Source organism: Heterodontus francisci, chromosome 4 (genome assembly GCF_036365525.1).
Source record: "Heterodontus francisci isolate sHetFra1 chromosome 4, sHetFra1.hap1, whole genome shotgun sequence".
Taxonomy (NCBI): domain Eukaryota; kingdom Metazoa; phylum Chordata; class Chondrichthyes; order Heterodontiformes; family Heterodontidae; genus Heterodontus; species Heterodontus francisci.
Genome location: NC_090374.1, coordinates 252,824 through 270,208, shown reverse-complemented (window position 1 = coordinate 270,208; position 17,385 = coordinate 252,824). Strand labels below are relative to the sequence as shown.

General features: G+C 44.2%; 1 protein-coding gene across 3 annotated transcripts in view; it reads left to right on the top strand.

The window, feature by feature from the left end:
- LOC137368861 (WD repeat-containing protein 70) overlaps positions 1–17,385 on the top strand; it is a 189,478-nt gene that overhangs the window by 77,900 nt on the left and 94,193 nt on the right. For all 3 annotated transcript variants that reach the window (XM_068029068.1, XM_068029069.1, XM_068029067.1), the window contains 3 exons: positions 8,405–8,504; positions 11,414–11,498; positions 14,605–14,743. In XM_068029068.1, the coding sequence (XP_067885169.1) occupies positions 8,405–8,504; positions 11,414–11,498; positions 14,605–14,743 (324 nt within the window). The remainder of the gene's footprint in view (positions 1–8,404; positions 8,505–11,413; positions 11,499–14,604; positions 14,744–17,385) is intronic.

The following is a 17,385-nucleotide window of genomic DNA, read 5'->3' as shown; positions in this document are numbered from 1 at the left end:
CATAGATTACCACACTGATCCTTCAGGGGACCTACTCTTTCCGTGGCTACCCTTTTACTCTTAACATACTTATAGAATTTTTTAGGATTCACCTTTATCTTATCTGCCAGGGAAATCTCATGGCCCCTTTTTGCCCTCCTAATTTCCTCCTTAAATGTAGTCCTATACTCCTCGAGGGACTCGCTTGATCCCAGCTGCCTTTACCTGACATATGCCTCCTTCTTTGTCCTGACCAGACCCTCAATATCCCTTGTCAACCAAGGTTCCCGAAACTTGCCAGCCTTGCCCTTCAATCTAACAGGAACATGCTGGCCCTGAACTCTTCCTATCTCACTTTTAAAAGCCTCCCAATTGCCGGACATCCCTTTACCTGTAAACAGCCTCTCCCATTCAACTTTTGAGAGTTCCTGTCTGATGCCATCGAAATTTGCCTTCCCCCAATTTAGGACTTGAGCTTGAGGAACTGTCCTATCCTTTTCCATAACTATCTTGAAGCTAATAGAGTTATGGTCACTGGTCCCAAAGTGCTCCCCCACTGACACATCAACCACCTGCCCATCCTCATTTCCTAAGAGGAGGTCGAGTATAGCTCCTCCTCTCGTCGGGCCATCCACATACTGCTTCAGAAAACTATCCTGGACACACTTTACAAATTCTTCCCCATCTGATCCCTCAGCACTAAGGCAGTCCCAGTCAATATTATGGAAGTTAAAATCACCTACTATTACAACCCTATAATTCCTCCACGTATCTGTGATTTCCCTACATATATGCTCCTCCACTTCCCTCTGACTATTGGGGGGCCTATAGTATAATCCCATCAAAGTGATCACCCCTTTCTTATTTCTAATTTCTACCCATATGGCCTCGCTGGACGTTCCCCCTGGGATATTCTGTCTAAGTACTGCCATGATGTCCTCCCTAATCATTAGTGCATTCCCCCTCCTCTCTTACCTGCACCTCTGTCACGCCAGAAGCATCGGTACCCCGGAACATTGAGCTGCCAGTCCTGCTCATCCCTCAACCACGTTTCCAAAATAGCTATAATATCACAATCCCATGTACTGATCCATGCTCTGAGTTCATCTGCCTTACCTTTAAGGCGTCTTGCATTAAAGTTAATGCAGTTAAGCCTACCAGACCTTCCACGCTCCTTGTCCTGCCCCTGCCCGGCCTGCCTACTGGACTTTCTTGCTTGAACCTCTACATTTGCCTCAACTATCTCATGGGAGCGACTACTGCTTTTGGTCCCACCCCCTGCCATATTAGTTTCAACCCTCCTGAGTAGTAGTCCTTCTTGTACAGGTCACCTCTGCACCAGAAGAGATCCCAATGATCCAAGTCGATGAAGCCCTCCCGCCTACACCAGCTCTTCAGCCACGTATTCATTTGCCTTTTCCTACCCTCACTAGCACATGGCATAGGGAGTAATCCTGAGATTCCAACCCTAGAGGTCCTGCTTTTCATCCTTCTGCCGAACTCCCTATATTCACTTTGCAGGACCTCATCTCTCTTCCTGCCTATGTCGTTAGTACCAATATGGACCATGACCTCTGGCTGCTCACCCTCACCTTTCAGAATGTCCTGCAGCAGCTCTGAGACATCCTTGACCCTCGCACCAGGGAGGCAACATACCATCCTGGAGTCTCGTTTGCGGCCACAGAAACGTCTGTCTGTACCCCTTAGGATAGAATTTCCTATCACTATAGCTCTTCCAACCCTTTTCCTCTCCTGCTGTGCAGCAGAGCCCTCCGTGGTGCCACAAACTTGGCTGTTGCTGCTTTCCCCTGGGAGGTCATCACCCCCCAACAGTATCCAAAGCGGTATATCTGTTTGAGAGGGGGATGGCCACAGGGGACTCCTGCACTCCCTGCCTGCGCCTATTACTCCATCCGGTGGTTAGCCATCCCCTTTCTGCCTGTGCAGCCATTACCTGCGGTGTGAACACCTCATGAAACGTGCTATCCACGACGTCCTCAGCATCACGGATGCTCCACAGTGAATCCACCCGCAGCTCCAGCTCCGTAATGCGGGTAGTCAGTAGCTGCAGATGGATACACTTCCTGCACACATGGTCATCAGGGACACTGGAAGCATCCCTGATTTCCCACATAGCGCAGGAGGAGCAGATCATGGGGCTGAGCTCTCCTGTCATGATTTACCCTTAGATTGATTAGTTACTCCCTGAATTAAAAGAATACTAATTACACTAGGGGCCTTGTTCTACCTACCCCAATCTAAAGTCCTTAAAAAAAAAACCACTTTAGTAGTACTCACCTTATCACCAGACGTTTTTTTCTCAACAAAAATAAACTTACCCCTTATTTTTTTTTTAAGATGTTTAAATGCACTAACAGCTGCTACTCTCTATCCAATCACCTTGCAGCTCTCCTCTGACGTCACTGTTGGCTTTTTTTTTCAAAACTCCGGCGGGCTGGAAGAGGTTTGACTGCTCTCCGGTCCCGGAAGGTCAGAGACTGGGCCTCGATCCTCAGGTTGGATTTATAGGCTGCGCTCTCTGCATTCTCCCCACAGGTCCGCTCCGGTCCCGGAAGGTCAGAGACTGGGCCTCAATCCTTGGGTTGGATTTATAGGCTTCGCTTTCGGCGTTCTCTGCACAGGTCCGCTCCGCTCCCGGAAGGAACCCTCACACCCTCTGTAGAGGCAGGAACCCTCACAACATTTAAGAAGTATTTAGATGAGCACTTGAAACGCCATTGTATACAAGGCTACGGGCCAAGTGCTGGAAAATGGGATTAGAATATTTAGGTGCTTGATGGCTAGCACAGACATGATTGGTCGAAGGGCCTGTTTTTGTGCTGTCTCGCTCTATGACTTTAAGCCCAGAAGCAGCAGCGTGCACATGAGAGAGCAGAAAACAAGCAAGCTTTTGGTTGTCGTGTCAGTGTTTACTTTCTGGAATTAAGTAAAGTTAGTGCCTGCTGCTGAAGAAATGTCACAGAGGAAGAGATCAGATTCTTGCTGAATGTTTAAAGAGACAAGTCTGCAGAAGGAGATACTTCCCAAGGAAGGAGAGAGGGCCACAATGCAGCTCAGCTTTCCAGCACCTCTCTAAAAGACCCTGAGAAGTCCACTGTGTCAACTCATTTCGTCTCCTATCTTTGAAGAAAAGCCTGCTGAATTAATTCTCAGCGCCGCCTGAAAAGAACTGTTCTGAAAGATTCCAGTGATCCGTTTATATGTGTACTTGGAGGCCAGACTGTATGCCAATTTTGGAACCCAACATATCTGTTTTTTTCTTCAGGAAAGAGCAGGTATTCAGCCCAAGTGATTTTTTTTTTGTCTGAAAGCAGAGCTCTGAACAAAAATCCTTCATTTTTCTGGTTAACTGGTATATGTGTGTGTGTGAGGGGCTCAGATAAGAAGGGAACTTTAATATTTCAACATGTGTTTATGCTTTACTTCATTGCTAGTTAAGACTTGTTCTATAATAAACTAATAATTTTATTGTTCATTGAAGAGTCCTGGTTAGTGTGTTTTATTCTGGGATAAATAGAGTATATCGGTAAGTGGGAAAATTGAAATATGTTGTGACCTGTGGAGAAGTGGGACTAGAAAACAGTGCACTCCTCCTGCCTCGGTCGTAACAATAGTTCATTCTGATACTAGGGTCTTAAATCTGAACAAAGGAAATTATGGAGGTATGAGGGGCAAGTTGTCTATGGGAAAATACGCTGCAAGATTTGACAGTATTCAATGGCTAGTATTCAAAGATGTATTACATGCTCTCCAGCAAATTTACGTTTCTCTAAGACACAAAAACCCAACAGGAAAGATGAATCAACCATGGCCAACAAAGTAAGTTAAAGATTGCATTAGATCAAAGGATGTGGCTTATAAGGTTGTCAGAAAAAGTGATAAGTCCAAGGATTGGGAGCAATTTAGAATCCAACCAAGGATGACCAAGAAACTGATAAAGAAAGGAAAAAGAGAATATGAATGCAAACTAGTGAGAAACATAAAGGCGGACTGTAAAAGCTTATTTAGGTATCTGAAAAGGAAAAGAGTAGCAAGGACAAATGTAGATCCATTACAGGTGGAGACAGGAAAATTTCTAAAGGAGAATAAGGAAATGGTGGAAAAGCTAAACAATTAGCTTGTGTCTGTCTTCTCGGAGGAAGATACAGAAAATCTCCCAGTAATAGGAGGGAAGCAAGGGACTTGTGAAAGTGCGGAACTGAAAGAAATTAGTATTAATAAAGAGGTAGTACTTGGAAAAATTAATTTGAATGAAGGTTGATAAATCCCCTGGACCGGATGAGCTAGATCCCAGAGCCCAGACTGTTGAAGGAGGTGTCTTTGGAGAGAGTGGATGCATTGGTGGTTATCTTTCAAACTTCTATAGATTCTGGAAAGGGTCCTGCAGACTTGAAAGTAGCAAATGTAACCCCGCTATTTAAGGAAGGAGGGAGAGAGAAAATGGGGAACGACAAACCTGTTAGTCTAATGTCAGTGGTCGGAAAAATGTTAGAATTGATTATTAAGGATGTGCTAATTAAACACTGAGAAAATAATATGATTGGGCAGCTGATTGGATTTATGAAAGGGAAATCATGTTTGACAAACCAGTTGAAGTTTTTTGAGGATGTTACTTGCAGCATAGATAAAGAAAAACCAGTGGATGTGGTGTATGTGGATTTTCAGAAGGCTTTTGATAAGATCCCACACAGGAGGTTAGCAAACAAAATTGAGCACATGGGATTGGGGGTAATATACTGGTATGGATTGAGAATTGGTTAACAGACAGAAAACAGAGAGTCGGAATAAACGGGTAATTCTCAGGATGGCAGGCCGTGACTAGTGGGGTACCGCAACGATCTGTGCTGGGGCCACAGCTGTTCACAGTCTCAAAAATGATTTGGATGCAGGGACCGAATGTAATATTTCCAAATTTGCTGATGGCAGAAAACTAAGTGGGAATGTAATTTGTGAGGAGGATGCAAGGATGCTTCAAGAAGATTTGGATAGGCTGCAAAATGGACAAGAACATGGTAGATGGAATGTAATGTGCGTAAGCGTCACTGGACTGGTAACCCAGAGACCCAGGGTATTGCTCTGGGGACATGGGTTCGAATCCCACCACAGCAGAAAGTGGAATTTGAATTCAATTAATAAATCTGGAATTAAAAGCTAGTCTAATGATGGCCATGAAACCATTGTCGATTTTTGTAAAAACCCATCTGGTTCACTAATGTACTTTCGGGAAGGAAATCTGCTGTCCTTACCTGGTTTGGCCTACATGTGACTCCAGACCCACAACAATGTGTTTGATTCTTAAATGCCCTCTGAAATGGCCTAGCAAAGTGCATGACCTCACTCTTTCCTACATTAAACTCCATCTGCCCACTCACTCAACCTATCTCTCCCCTTGCAAATTACTTAGATCACAACATGCCCTCCCACCTATTTTTGTATTGTCAGCAAATTTGGATATATTACACTCTGCCCCCTCCTCCAAGTCATTAATATAGATAGTAAATAATTGAGGCCCTAAGACTGATCCTTGTGGCACTCCACTAGTTCCGTCTTTCCAACCTTTAAAGACCTATTAATCCCGGCTCTGTCTTCTGTGAGTTAACCGATCCCCAATCCATGCTAATACATTACCCCCCAATACCAAGAGCTTCTATAATGTGCAATAATCTTTTATGTGGCACCTTATCAAATGCCGTCCGGAAATCCAAATACACGACATCTACCAGTTCCCTTTTGTCAACTCTGCTTGTTATATCCTCAAAGAACTGTGGCAAATTTGTCAAACATGATTTCCCTTTCACAAAACCATGTTGACTTTGTTTGATTGTGTTAAGCTTTTCTAAATGTCCTGCTATTTCTTCCTTAATAATGGACTTAGCATTTTCCCAATGACTGACGTGAGGCTGACTGGCCTCTAGTTTCCTGCTTTTTGTCTCCCTCCCTTCTTGAACAGGGGCGTCATATTGGCTGTTTTCCAATCCGCTGGGACCCTCCTGGAATCCAGTGAGTTCTGCAATATTTCGACCAATGCCGCCTCTATCTCTGCAGCCACTTCCTTTAAAACCCTTGGATGGAGGCCATCAGGTCCTGGCGACTTGTCTGCCTTTAGTTCCATTAGTTTGTCGAATACTTTGTCCCTCGTGATAGAGACTGTTACAAGATCTTTCCTCCCATTAGCTCCTTGCTTATCTGATATCTACAGGCTGTTTATAGTGTCCTCCACTGTGAAGACCGATGCAAAATGTTGGTTTAAGTTATCTGCCATTTCCCTGCTCCCCTTTATCAATTCTCCAGTCGCATCCTCCAAGGGTCCCACGCTCACTTTAGCTACTCTTTTTATATATCCGAAGAAGCTCTTGCTGTTTGTTTTTATATTTCTTGCCAATTTACTTTCATAATTAATTTTCTCCCTCTTAATTAGCTTTTTAGTCATCTGCAGCTGGTTCCTAAAAAAAAAATCCCAATCCTGTGGCCTACCACTGGTTTTTGCCACTTTGTATGCCTTAGATTTTGATTGGATACTCTCCTTGACCATCTTTGTTAACTATGGGTGGTTCATCCTTATCATCGAGTCCTTCTTTTTGACCGGGACCTCTACCAACCAGAAGGACAAGGGTAGCAAATGCACCACTACCTGCAAGTTCTCCTCCAAGTCACACACCATCCTGACTTGGAACTATATCGCCGTTCCTTCACTTTTGCTGGGTCAAAACCCAGAATTCCCTTCTTAACAGCACTGTGGGTGTACCTACCTCACATGGACTGCAGCGGTTCAATAAGGCAGCTCCTCACCACCTTCTCAAGGGCAATTAGGAATGGGCAATAAATGCTGGCCTAGCCAGTGATGCCCACATCCCATGAATGGATAAAAAAAAGTGTGAAGTTATCAACTTTGGTAGAAGGAACAGAAAGACAGAGTATTTCTCAATTTGTGAGAGGTTGGGAAGTGTTGATGTCCAAAGGGACCTGGGTGTCATTGTTCATGAGTCACTAAAAACCAGCATGCATGTGCAGCAAGCAATTAGGAAGGCAAATGATACGTTAGCCTCCATCGCAAGGGATTTTTAGTGCAGGAGTAAAGAAGTCTTGCTGCCTTGTTAAGAGTGCACCTGGAGTATTGGGTGCTGTTTTGTTCGTCTCATCTACGGAAGGATATACTTGCCGTGGAGGGAGTGCAATGGAGGTTCACGTACTAATCCCTGGATAGGCGGGAATGTGGAGTTGAGGTTGCAGTCAGATCAGCCATGATCTTGTTTAATGGCAGAGCAGGCTCGAAGGGCCGACTGGCTTAACCCTAATTCATATGTCTTATGAAGAGAGATTGAGGCAACTTGGCCTGTGTTCTTTCGAGTTTTGAAGAATGAGAGTTTGATTTCATTGCAACTTTTAAAATTCTTAAAGGGTGTTACAGAGTGGATGTAGATGGGATGTTTCTGCTGGCTGGAGAGTCCAGAACCAGGGGACATAGTCTCAGAATAAGAGGTAGGCCATTCAAGATTGAGATGAGGAATTTCTTCACTCAGAGAGTGATGAATCTTTGGAGTTCTCTGCCCCAGAGAGCTGTGAAAGCTCAATCATTGAGCATGTTCAAGAAAGAAATCGATCGATATCTGGATACCAATGACATCAAAAGATATGGGGAAAGCATGGGAAAGTGGCATCTAATTGAATGGCAGAGCAGGCTCGATGGACTGACTGACCTATGTTCCATTTGAATCTAGTGACTTACCAACTTTGAGGACTGCCAGCCTCTAGTACCTCTTTATCTATTTTTATCTCATTCACTATCCTAGCAACCTCCTTGTTTACCATAACTCTGGCCTCTTCCTTGATAAACACCAATGAAAAGTCCTCATTTACTACCTCATCTATGCCTCTGCCTCCACCAGTAAATCTCTATTTTGGTCCCTAATTGGTCCCATTGCTGCTTTGATGACCTTGTCACTGTTAGTATGCCAATTGAGGGTCTTTGGGTTCCCTTTTATGTTAGCTACCGTTCGGTGCTTTCAAAACTTGAAATCAGTTGATTTTTATTAGGTAAGGGATTGCAGGGATATGGCAACAAGATGGGTAAATGGAGTTGAGGTATAAAATCGTTAACTAATTTAAAAGTTGCACAGGCTTGAGGTGCTGAATGGCCCTCACCTGTCCCTATTACCGATGCTTCAATGTAAGGCAGCTTGATCTTAATGGGTGTGCTCCTGGAGGTGCCGCTGTCTGATATTGCTCGCTGAGCTCAAAGGATGAAAGGGTAGTGGTTCTGATGATGTCCAGTCAGGCCTGAAGCAGTTGATAGTTTGTGAATGACACATTGTTGCTGCGTGGTTGGTTTCGTGTTTGAGTAACCAGCACTGGGTGGTGCTCTGATTATTTGCTGCTAATCAGCGTTTGTTGGTTCATACTGCAGGTTCATACAAAGTTTCATAATCGACAAGCACATGTTCCTGGTAGTGACACCTCCTGCCTCAGCTTTTCATATGATGGGAATACCCTGGCATCACGCGGTGGTATGTAGCTGTGCCTATAATTGTAACTATGTGCTTCTGTTTGCCTGTGCTGGCATCGGGAATAAAGAACAAAGAACAGTACACCACAGGAACAGGCCATTCGGCCCTCCAAGCCTGCGCCGATCTTGATGCCTGCCTAAACTAACACCTTCTGCACTTCTGGGGCCCATATCCCTCTATTCCCTTCCTATTCATGTATTTGTCACGATGTCTCTTAAACGTCGCTATCGTATCTGCTTCCACCACCTCCCCTGGAAGCAAGTTCCAGGCACTCACCACCCTCTGTGTAAAGAAAACTTGCCTCGCACATCCCCTCTAAACTTTGCCCTTCACACCTTAAACCTATGTCCCCTAGTAACTGACTCTTCCACCCTGGGAAAAAGCTTCTGACTATCCACTCTGTCATAACTTTGTAAACCTCTATCATGTCGCCCCTCCACCTCCGTCGTTCCAGTGAAAACAATCCGAGTTTTTCCAACCTCTCCTCATAGCTAATGCCCTCCAGGCAACATTCTGGTAAACCTCTTCTGTACCCTCTCCAAAGCCTCCACGTCCTTCTGGTGGTGTGGCGACCAGAATTGCACGCAATATTCTAAGTGTGGCCTAACTAAGGTTCTGTACAGCTGCAACATGACTTGCCAATTTTTATACTCTATGCCCCGACCGATGAAGGCAAGCATGCCGTATGCCTTCTTGACTACCTTACCCACCTGCGTTGCCACTTTCAGTGACCTGTGGACCTGTACGCCCAGATCTCTCGGCCTGTCAATACTCCTAAGCGTTCTGCCATTTACTGTATACCTCCCACCTGCATTAGACCTTCCAAAATGCATTACCTCACATTTGTCCGGATTAAACTCCATCTGCCTTTTCTCCACCCAAGTCTCCAACCGATCTATATCCTGCTGTATCCTCTGACAATCCTCATCATTATCCGCAACTCCACCAACCTTTGTGTTGTCCGCAAACTTACTAATCAGACCAGCTACATTTTCCTCCAAATCATTTATATATACTACAAACAGCAAAGGTCCCAGCACTGATCCCTGCGGAACACCACTAGTCACATCCCTCCATTCAGAAAAACACCCTTCCACTGCTACCCTCTGTCTTCTATGACCGAGCCAGTTCTGTATCCATCTTGCCAGCTCACCTCTGATCCTGTGTGACTTCACCTTTTGTACCAGTCTGCCATGCGGGACCTTGTCAAAGGCTTTACTAAAGTCCATATAGATAACATCCACTGCCCTTCCTTCATCAATCATCTTCGTCACTTCCTCAAAAAACTCAATCAAATTAGTCAGACACGACCTCCCCTTCACAAAACCATGCTGAAACTCGCTAATAAGTTCGTTTGTTTCCAAATGGGAGTAAATCCTGTCCCGAATAATCCTCTCCAATAGTTTCCCTACTATTGGCATAAGGCTCACCGGCCTATAATTTCTTGGATTATCCTTGCTACCCTTCTTAAACAAAGGAATAACATTGGCTATTCTCCAGTCCTCTGGGACCTCACCTGTAGCCAATGAGGATGCAAAAATTTCTGTCAAGGCCCCAGCAATTTCTTCCCTTGCCTCCCTCAGTATTCTGGGGTAGATCCCATCAGGCCCTGGGGACTTATCTACCTTAATGCTTTGCAAGACACCCAACACCTCCTTTTTGATACTGAGATGACTGAGACTATCTGCACTCCCTTCCCTAGGCTCATCATCCACCAAGTCCTTCTCTTTGGTGAATACTGATGCAAAGTACTCATTTAGCACCTCACCCATTTCCTCTGGCTCCACACATAGATTCCCATCTCTGTCCTTGAGTGGGCCAACCCTTTCCCTGGTTACCCTCTTGCTCTTTATATATGTATAAAAAGCCTTGGGATTTTCTTATTCCTGTTTGCCAATGACTTTTCATGACCCCTTTTAGCCCTCCTAACTCCTTAATAAGTTCCTTCCTACTGTCTTTATATTCTTCAAGTGCTTCATCTGTTCCAAGCCTTCCAGCCCTTACAAATGCTTCCTTTTTCTTTTTGACTAGGCTCACAATATCCCGTGTTATCCAAGCTTCCCGAAACTTGCCAAACTTGCCTTTCTTCCTCACAGGAACATGCTGGTCCTGGATTCTAATCAGCTGACGTTTGAAAGACTCCCACATGTCAGACGTTGATTTACCCTCAAACAGCCGCCCCCAATCTAAATTCTTCAGTTCCTGCCTAATATTGATATAATTAGCCTTCCCCCAATTTAGCACCTTCACCCGAGGACTACTCTTATCCTTATCCACAAGTACCTTAAAACTTATGGAATTATGGTCACTGCTCCCGAAATGCTCCCTTACTGAAACTTCGACCACCTGGCCGGGCTCATTCCCCAATACCAGGTCCAGAATGGCCCCATCCCTAGTTGGACTATCTACATACTATTTCAAGCAGCCCTCCTGAATGCTCCTCACAAATTCTGCCCCATCCAAGCCCCTAGCACTAAGTGAGTCCCAGTCACTATCGGGGAAGTTAAAATCACCCACCACCACAACCCTGTTACCTTTACATAGGTGGCAAACCTGCGTTTGAACCCTGGGATCTGATCAGCATGCGTATCTGTTCCTCGTTCGTTTCGATCTCAGTTGTTCTGCTGTCCAGCAGAGAATTGGGAAAGCTCACCTGGAAGATCAGTATCCCTTATTTCCTTCCCCCTTAATTTGTTAGACCTTGGACAATGATCCCTTGGTTGGGGTTTGTTTGTGAGGGAGTCAGAGATTAGTGTGAGATGATTGTGCAGTGGCTACAGTGTTCCTGGGGTAGACAGACATTGAGTGAGAGGCAGGGTTCCAAGTGAGGGAGCTTGGACCCATCTGCCACACAGTAATGGCACAACTCACAGCTTGCAAGATTAAAATGTTGCTCACATGTTTTCTAGGAGATGACACCATTAAAACCTGGGATATGAGGAATTTCCGGAACCCTTTGAATGTGGCATCTGGTCTCCCCAACATCTTTCCAATGTGAGTTTCTGCTCTTATGAACTAAAATAAAAGACTTGCATTTATATAGGACCTTTCATGACCACCAGACATCCCAAAGGTGATGAAGGTCACAGACCTGAAACGTTAACTCTGCTTCTCTCTCCACAGATGCTGCCAGACTGCTGACTATTTCCAGCACTTTTTGTTTTTATCCTAAAAGCCAATGAAGTACTTTTGAAGTGTTAGTCACTGTTGTAATGTAAAATGTAATGTAAAGCTGAAGGGCTCACTGGCTTCCCTCAATGCCCTATTACCGGAGTACAAAAGCAGGGAAGTTATGCTGAGCCTTTATAAAACTCTGGTTTGGCCACAACTTGAATCTTGCGTCCAGTTGTGGTCACCACACTTCAGGATGAATATGACGGTCCTTGAGAGGGCACAGAGGAGATTTACCAGAATGGTTTCAGGGATGAGGGATTTTAGCTACAAGGTTAGGTTGGAGTAGCTGGTGTTATAGAGTCATGGAGTCATTTAAGGCACAGAAGTGGGCCATTTGGCCAGCTCTCCACGGAGCTATCCAGTCAGTCCCGCAATCCAGTCAGTCCCACTCCCCAGCTCCAGCCCCGTAGCCCTGCAAGTCCTTCAAGTGGCCATCCAATTTCCTTTTGAAGTCATTGATTGTCTCTGCTTCCACCGCCCTTGTGGGCAGAGTGTTCCAGGTCATTATCACCTGCTGTGCAAAAATGTTCTTCCTCCTATTCTCCCTGCATCTCTTGCCCAAAACCTTCAATCTGTGTTCCCAAGTTCTACCATTAGTTAGTGGGAACAGTTTTACCTTGTTTAACTTCGCTAAGCCTGTCAATCTTGTACATTTCTATTCAATCTCCCCTCAATCTCCTTTATTCTCAGAAGATTCTCCTTGGTTGTTCTTTTTGAAGTAAAGCAGATTGAGGGGAGATTTAATAGAGGTGTATAAGATTATGACTGGTTTAGATAAGGTAGACAAAGAAAAACTGTTCCCATTAGCTGATGGTACAAGGACTAGGGGACACAGATGTAAGGTTTTGGGGAAGAGATACAGGGAAGATGTGAGGAAGTACTTTTTTTTTACACAGCGATTGGTAATGACTTGGAACTTGCTGCCTATGAGGGTAATGGAGGTAGAGATGATCAATGATTTCAAAAGGAAATTGGATGAGCACTTGAAGGAAATAAACTTTCAGGGTTATGGTGGGTAGAGCGGAGGAATGGGATTGATTGGATTTCTCTACAGAGAGCCGGCATAGACTCGATGAGCCAAGAGGCCTCCTTCTGTGCCGTAATGACTCTGTGACTCCAAAACCTCCCTCATTGGCCTGTTAATGAAGTAAAACCTTCCTCAGTGCCCTGTTATTTTTTTTTTAATTCCTTCTTGGAATGTGAGTGTCACTGGCAAGGCCAGCATTTATTGCCCATCCCTGGAGTAAAATCTCCTTCAGTTCCCTGTGACCGAGCACCTCTGTGCTTGCTGACCTACATTGGCTCTGGATTGAGCATTTCCTTGATTTTTAAAGTTCTCTTTGTTTTCAAATCCCTCCGTGGCCTCACCCCTCCCTATCTCCATCGTCTACTCCAGCCCCGCAAATCTGCGAGTCATCTGCACTCCTCTAATTATGGCCTCTTGTGAATTCCCGATTTTAATTGCTGCACCATTGATGGCCATGTCTTCAGCTGCCTGAGCCCTAAGCTCTGGAATACCCTCCCTAAACCTCTTCCCCTCTGTTTCTTGGTCTTTCTTTACTCCTATAAGACACTCCTTAAAACCTACCTCGTTGACCAAACCTTTGGCCATCCGCCCTAATATTGCCTTATGTGGCTTGGTGTCAAATTTGCTTTATAATGTTTCTGTGCAGAACCTTGGGACATTTTATAACGTTAAAGGCATTGTATAAATCTAAGTTGTTCTGTGTTTGGATCGTGCGGTGGGTGATACACGAGCTTTGTTCTGTGTTTAGATTGTGTGGTGGGTGATAGATGAGTTCTGTTCTGTGTGTGGATCTTGTGGTGGGTGATACACGAGCTTTCCTTAATGCCTGTTGTTACGACTGAGGCGGGAGATGTGCGCTGTTTTTCTCGTTCTACTTCTCCACAGGTCACAACATATATTTAAATTTTTTCCCAGTTACTGATACGGTCAATCATAGACTCCATGACAAAAATAAAATGCAGCAACCAGTTTTCTTTATTAAACAACAAAATTATCAGTTTGTTATAAAACAAGTCTGAACCAGTAATGAAACAAAGCATTAACACACAGATTGAAATATAAAAGTTTCCTTTTTACTGTAGCCCCTCACACACACAGACACATGCACACAAACACATCCATATACCGGTTAACCGAAAAATAGAGATTTACTGTTTCGAGCTCTATTACGAAAAAAAACAGACAAAAAGAATACTTTAGCCAAATACTGGTTAATTCTTGCAGAAAGAAGAGAAGATATGGAAAGATGTCAGATATCCTTTGTTTTGTCTTGGCATCCCAAATATGTGTAAATAGCTGTCACTGGGATCTTCCTAGAACAGTTCTTGTCAGGCGATGTTGAAGATCAGTTTGGGCAGGCTTTCCAGGAAAAATACAGCAACAGGGGTTTCAGGCAGTTTCTTACATTTGCTTCTCAGCGCTTCTTAAGGCGATAGCAAAGTTGGCAGGTTTTTTTTTTACAGAGATGGAACAAGCTGAGTTGGGGTTTGCTCCCTTGGCATGTTTTTTAACACTGTCCATATCACCAATTCACTGTCCAAAGCGAAACCAAAAACAATGTCACAAAAGTCAAGCCTCCTGACACCTATAAATCTTAACCTGTCACTTCTTTGTAAACATCTTTCCCCAAGTCAAAAAAAAAGCCCTGTTGGGTAATTATCTGAAGACGGGTGCCTTCCAGCAAGGGCTTGTTTTTAACACTCCTTGATTCTTTCAGTTGTTGTTTGTTTTCAAATCAAGCTCGGTCCAAAAGACCTTCCGAAGACCCCTTTTTTAAAAAAAAACCCACAAATTTCCAGCATTAGTGGAATCCTTTCCAGTTTTAAAACCCAAGTCCTGAAAAAAAAAAAGTAACAAAAAAATAAATGGAAGCACTTGTAACACTGTGTTCTCTCTCAGGACAGACTGCTGCTTCAGCCCTGATGATAAGCTGCTGGTAACGGGAACATCAGTGAAGAGAGGGCAGGAGAGCGGGAAGCTGCTGTTCTTTGACAGAGAGACTTTCCACAAACTGTATGAGATTGAGGTCACTGACGCAGTGAGTTATTTCATTCTTTCTCAATCATTAACATTTTGTGTGCACCAAAGGGAGCCCAAAGCACTCCATGACCCTTCAGTTTACTGTCCTCCTCCCCTGCATTTGTTTCTCTCCCATTCCCTGAATAGCGGCAAATGTAACACCCCATTCAAGAAAGGAGAGAGACAGAAAGCAAGAAACAAAAGGTCAGTCAGCCTCACATCTGTCGTTGGGAAAATGCTGGAATCCATTAGTAAGGAAGTTCTTTTCTTTTGGGCCTCCTTATCTCGAGAGACAATGGATACGCGCCTGGAGGTGGTCAGTGGTTTGTGAAGCAGCGCCTGGAGTGGCTATAAAGGCCAATTCTGGAGTGACAGGCTCTTCCACAGGTGCTGCAGAGAAATTTGTTTGTTGGGGCTGTTGCACAGTTGGCTCTCCCCTTGCGCCTCTGTCTTTTTTCCTGCCAACTACTAAGTCTCTTCGACTCGCCACAATTTAGCCCTGTCTTTATGGCTGCCCGCCAGCTCTGGCGAATGCTGGCAACTGACTCCCACGACTTGTGATCAATGTCACACGATTTCATGTCGCGTTTGCAGACGTCTTTATAAGTAAGGAAGTAGTAGCAGGATATTTAGAAAATTATTGTACAATCATGTGGAGTCATCATTGTTTTATGAAAGGGAAATCATGTTTGATAAACTTATTGGAGTTCTTTGAGGATGTAATGAGCAGGGTGGATAAAGGGGAGCCAGTAGAAGCAGTGCATTTGGATTTTCAAAAGGCATTCGTTAAAGTGCCACATAAAAGGTTACTGCAAGAGCTTGTTGTGTTGAGAGAGGTATATTAGCATGGAGAGAGTATTGGGCCATTTTCAGGTTGTCAAACTGTAACTAGTCTGGTGCCAAAGGGATCAATGCTGGGGCCTCAACTATTTACGATGACTTGGATGAAAGGACTGAGACTATTGCAGCTAAATATGTTGACAATACAAAGATAGGTGGGAAAGCAAGTTGTGAGGAGGACACAAGGAGTCTGAAGTAGGGTATAGATAGGTTAAGGGAGTAGGCAAAAAGTTGGCAGAGTATAATGTGGGAAAATGTGAGGTTATCCACTTTGATAGGAAGAATAGAAAAGTAAACTGTTACTTAAATGGAGAGAGACTACTGAATGCTGCAGTACAGAGGGATGTGGGTGTCCTTATACATGAAACACACAAAGTTAGCATGCAGGTACATCAAGTATTTAGGAAGGCAAATGGAATCTTCGCCTTAATTACAAGGGGGATGGAGTATAAAAGTAGGGAAGTTCTGCTGCAACTGTACAGGGTGTTTGTGAAACCACACCTGGAGTACTGTGTACAGTTTTGGTTTCCTTATTTAAGGAGGGATATACTTGTAAGATTTTGGTCTGGGAGTTATATTATCCAAGGTCACAAGCAGTGGTTTGAAGCACTTTATTGAAAAGCAACATTTCAGATGTGATACACAAGTTAAATAGACAGGAAAGATATATTACCTATAACAGATTAAACAGTTTACCGGTCCCAAATTGGGCGAAAGGAGGAATGAAGCGGAGTGGTATTATCAGTCTCTTCTGTTCTCGGTCATCTTGATCGAACAATGTGTTAGGCCGAAGCCCGCATGGATCTAGTCTGGAAAGCTCTGCTCTGTCCGAAATGAATTTTCGCTTGACTGCCTGTTTCTGTGCTTCATGTCTAGGGGTCTGGTGGTTATCTCAGACCAATCAAATCTTCCCATTCAAATATCCATTTGCTGAGGAACAGTTACACAAAGTAGACAGCCTCTTCTTGCCCCTGAGATCACCTTATTCCTTAGCTTTTGTAAGAACATTTCGTCCATTTAGTGGGCATAAGGATCTATCTTATCAGGCCTAGGGATGTCTACATGAAGGCCTGTGCCTGAAGGAGCTGTGTGACATCCTTCTTGAGAACAATGGACAATTGACTGATGGTGTGTCTATATTTTTTCCTGAACTTAGGACAAAGAGAGAAACTCTATTGCTAAGAAACCACAGCTTCAGCATTTCTTTTAAAACTATTATTTTTAGCATTTTCTATAATATTTTGAAAACTACTCTATTATAATTATATTAAAACTACCATTTTCTTATATACTTGCATTGTAGGCAGTTCAGGGAAGGTTCAGTCGGCTGATTCCTGGGATGAAGGGGCTGTTTTATGAGGAAAGGTTGAGCAGGTTGGGTCAATACGCATGGGAGTTTAGAGCTTGACAGGGTAGATTAAGCATTCATTTCCTCCACCAGTGGCACGCAGTGGCAGCAGTGTGTACCGTCTACAAGATGCAACTCACCAAGGCTCCATCAACAGCACCTTCCAAACCCGTGACCTCTACCAGCTCACCAGGGATTAATGAGGGATAGTCAGCATGCCTTTGTCAGGGGGAGATCGTGTCTAACTAACTTGACTGAATCTTTCGAGGAGGTGACTAGATGTGTAGATGAGGGTAAAGCAGTTGATATAGTCTACATGGACTTAAGTAAGGCTTTTGATGAGGTCCCGCGTGGGAGATTGGTTAAGGAGGCAAGAGCTCATGGGATCCAGGGCAGTTGGGCAAATTGGATTCAAAATTGGCTTAGAGGCAGGAGGCAGAGGGTAATGGTCAAGGGCTGTTTTTGCTAGTGGA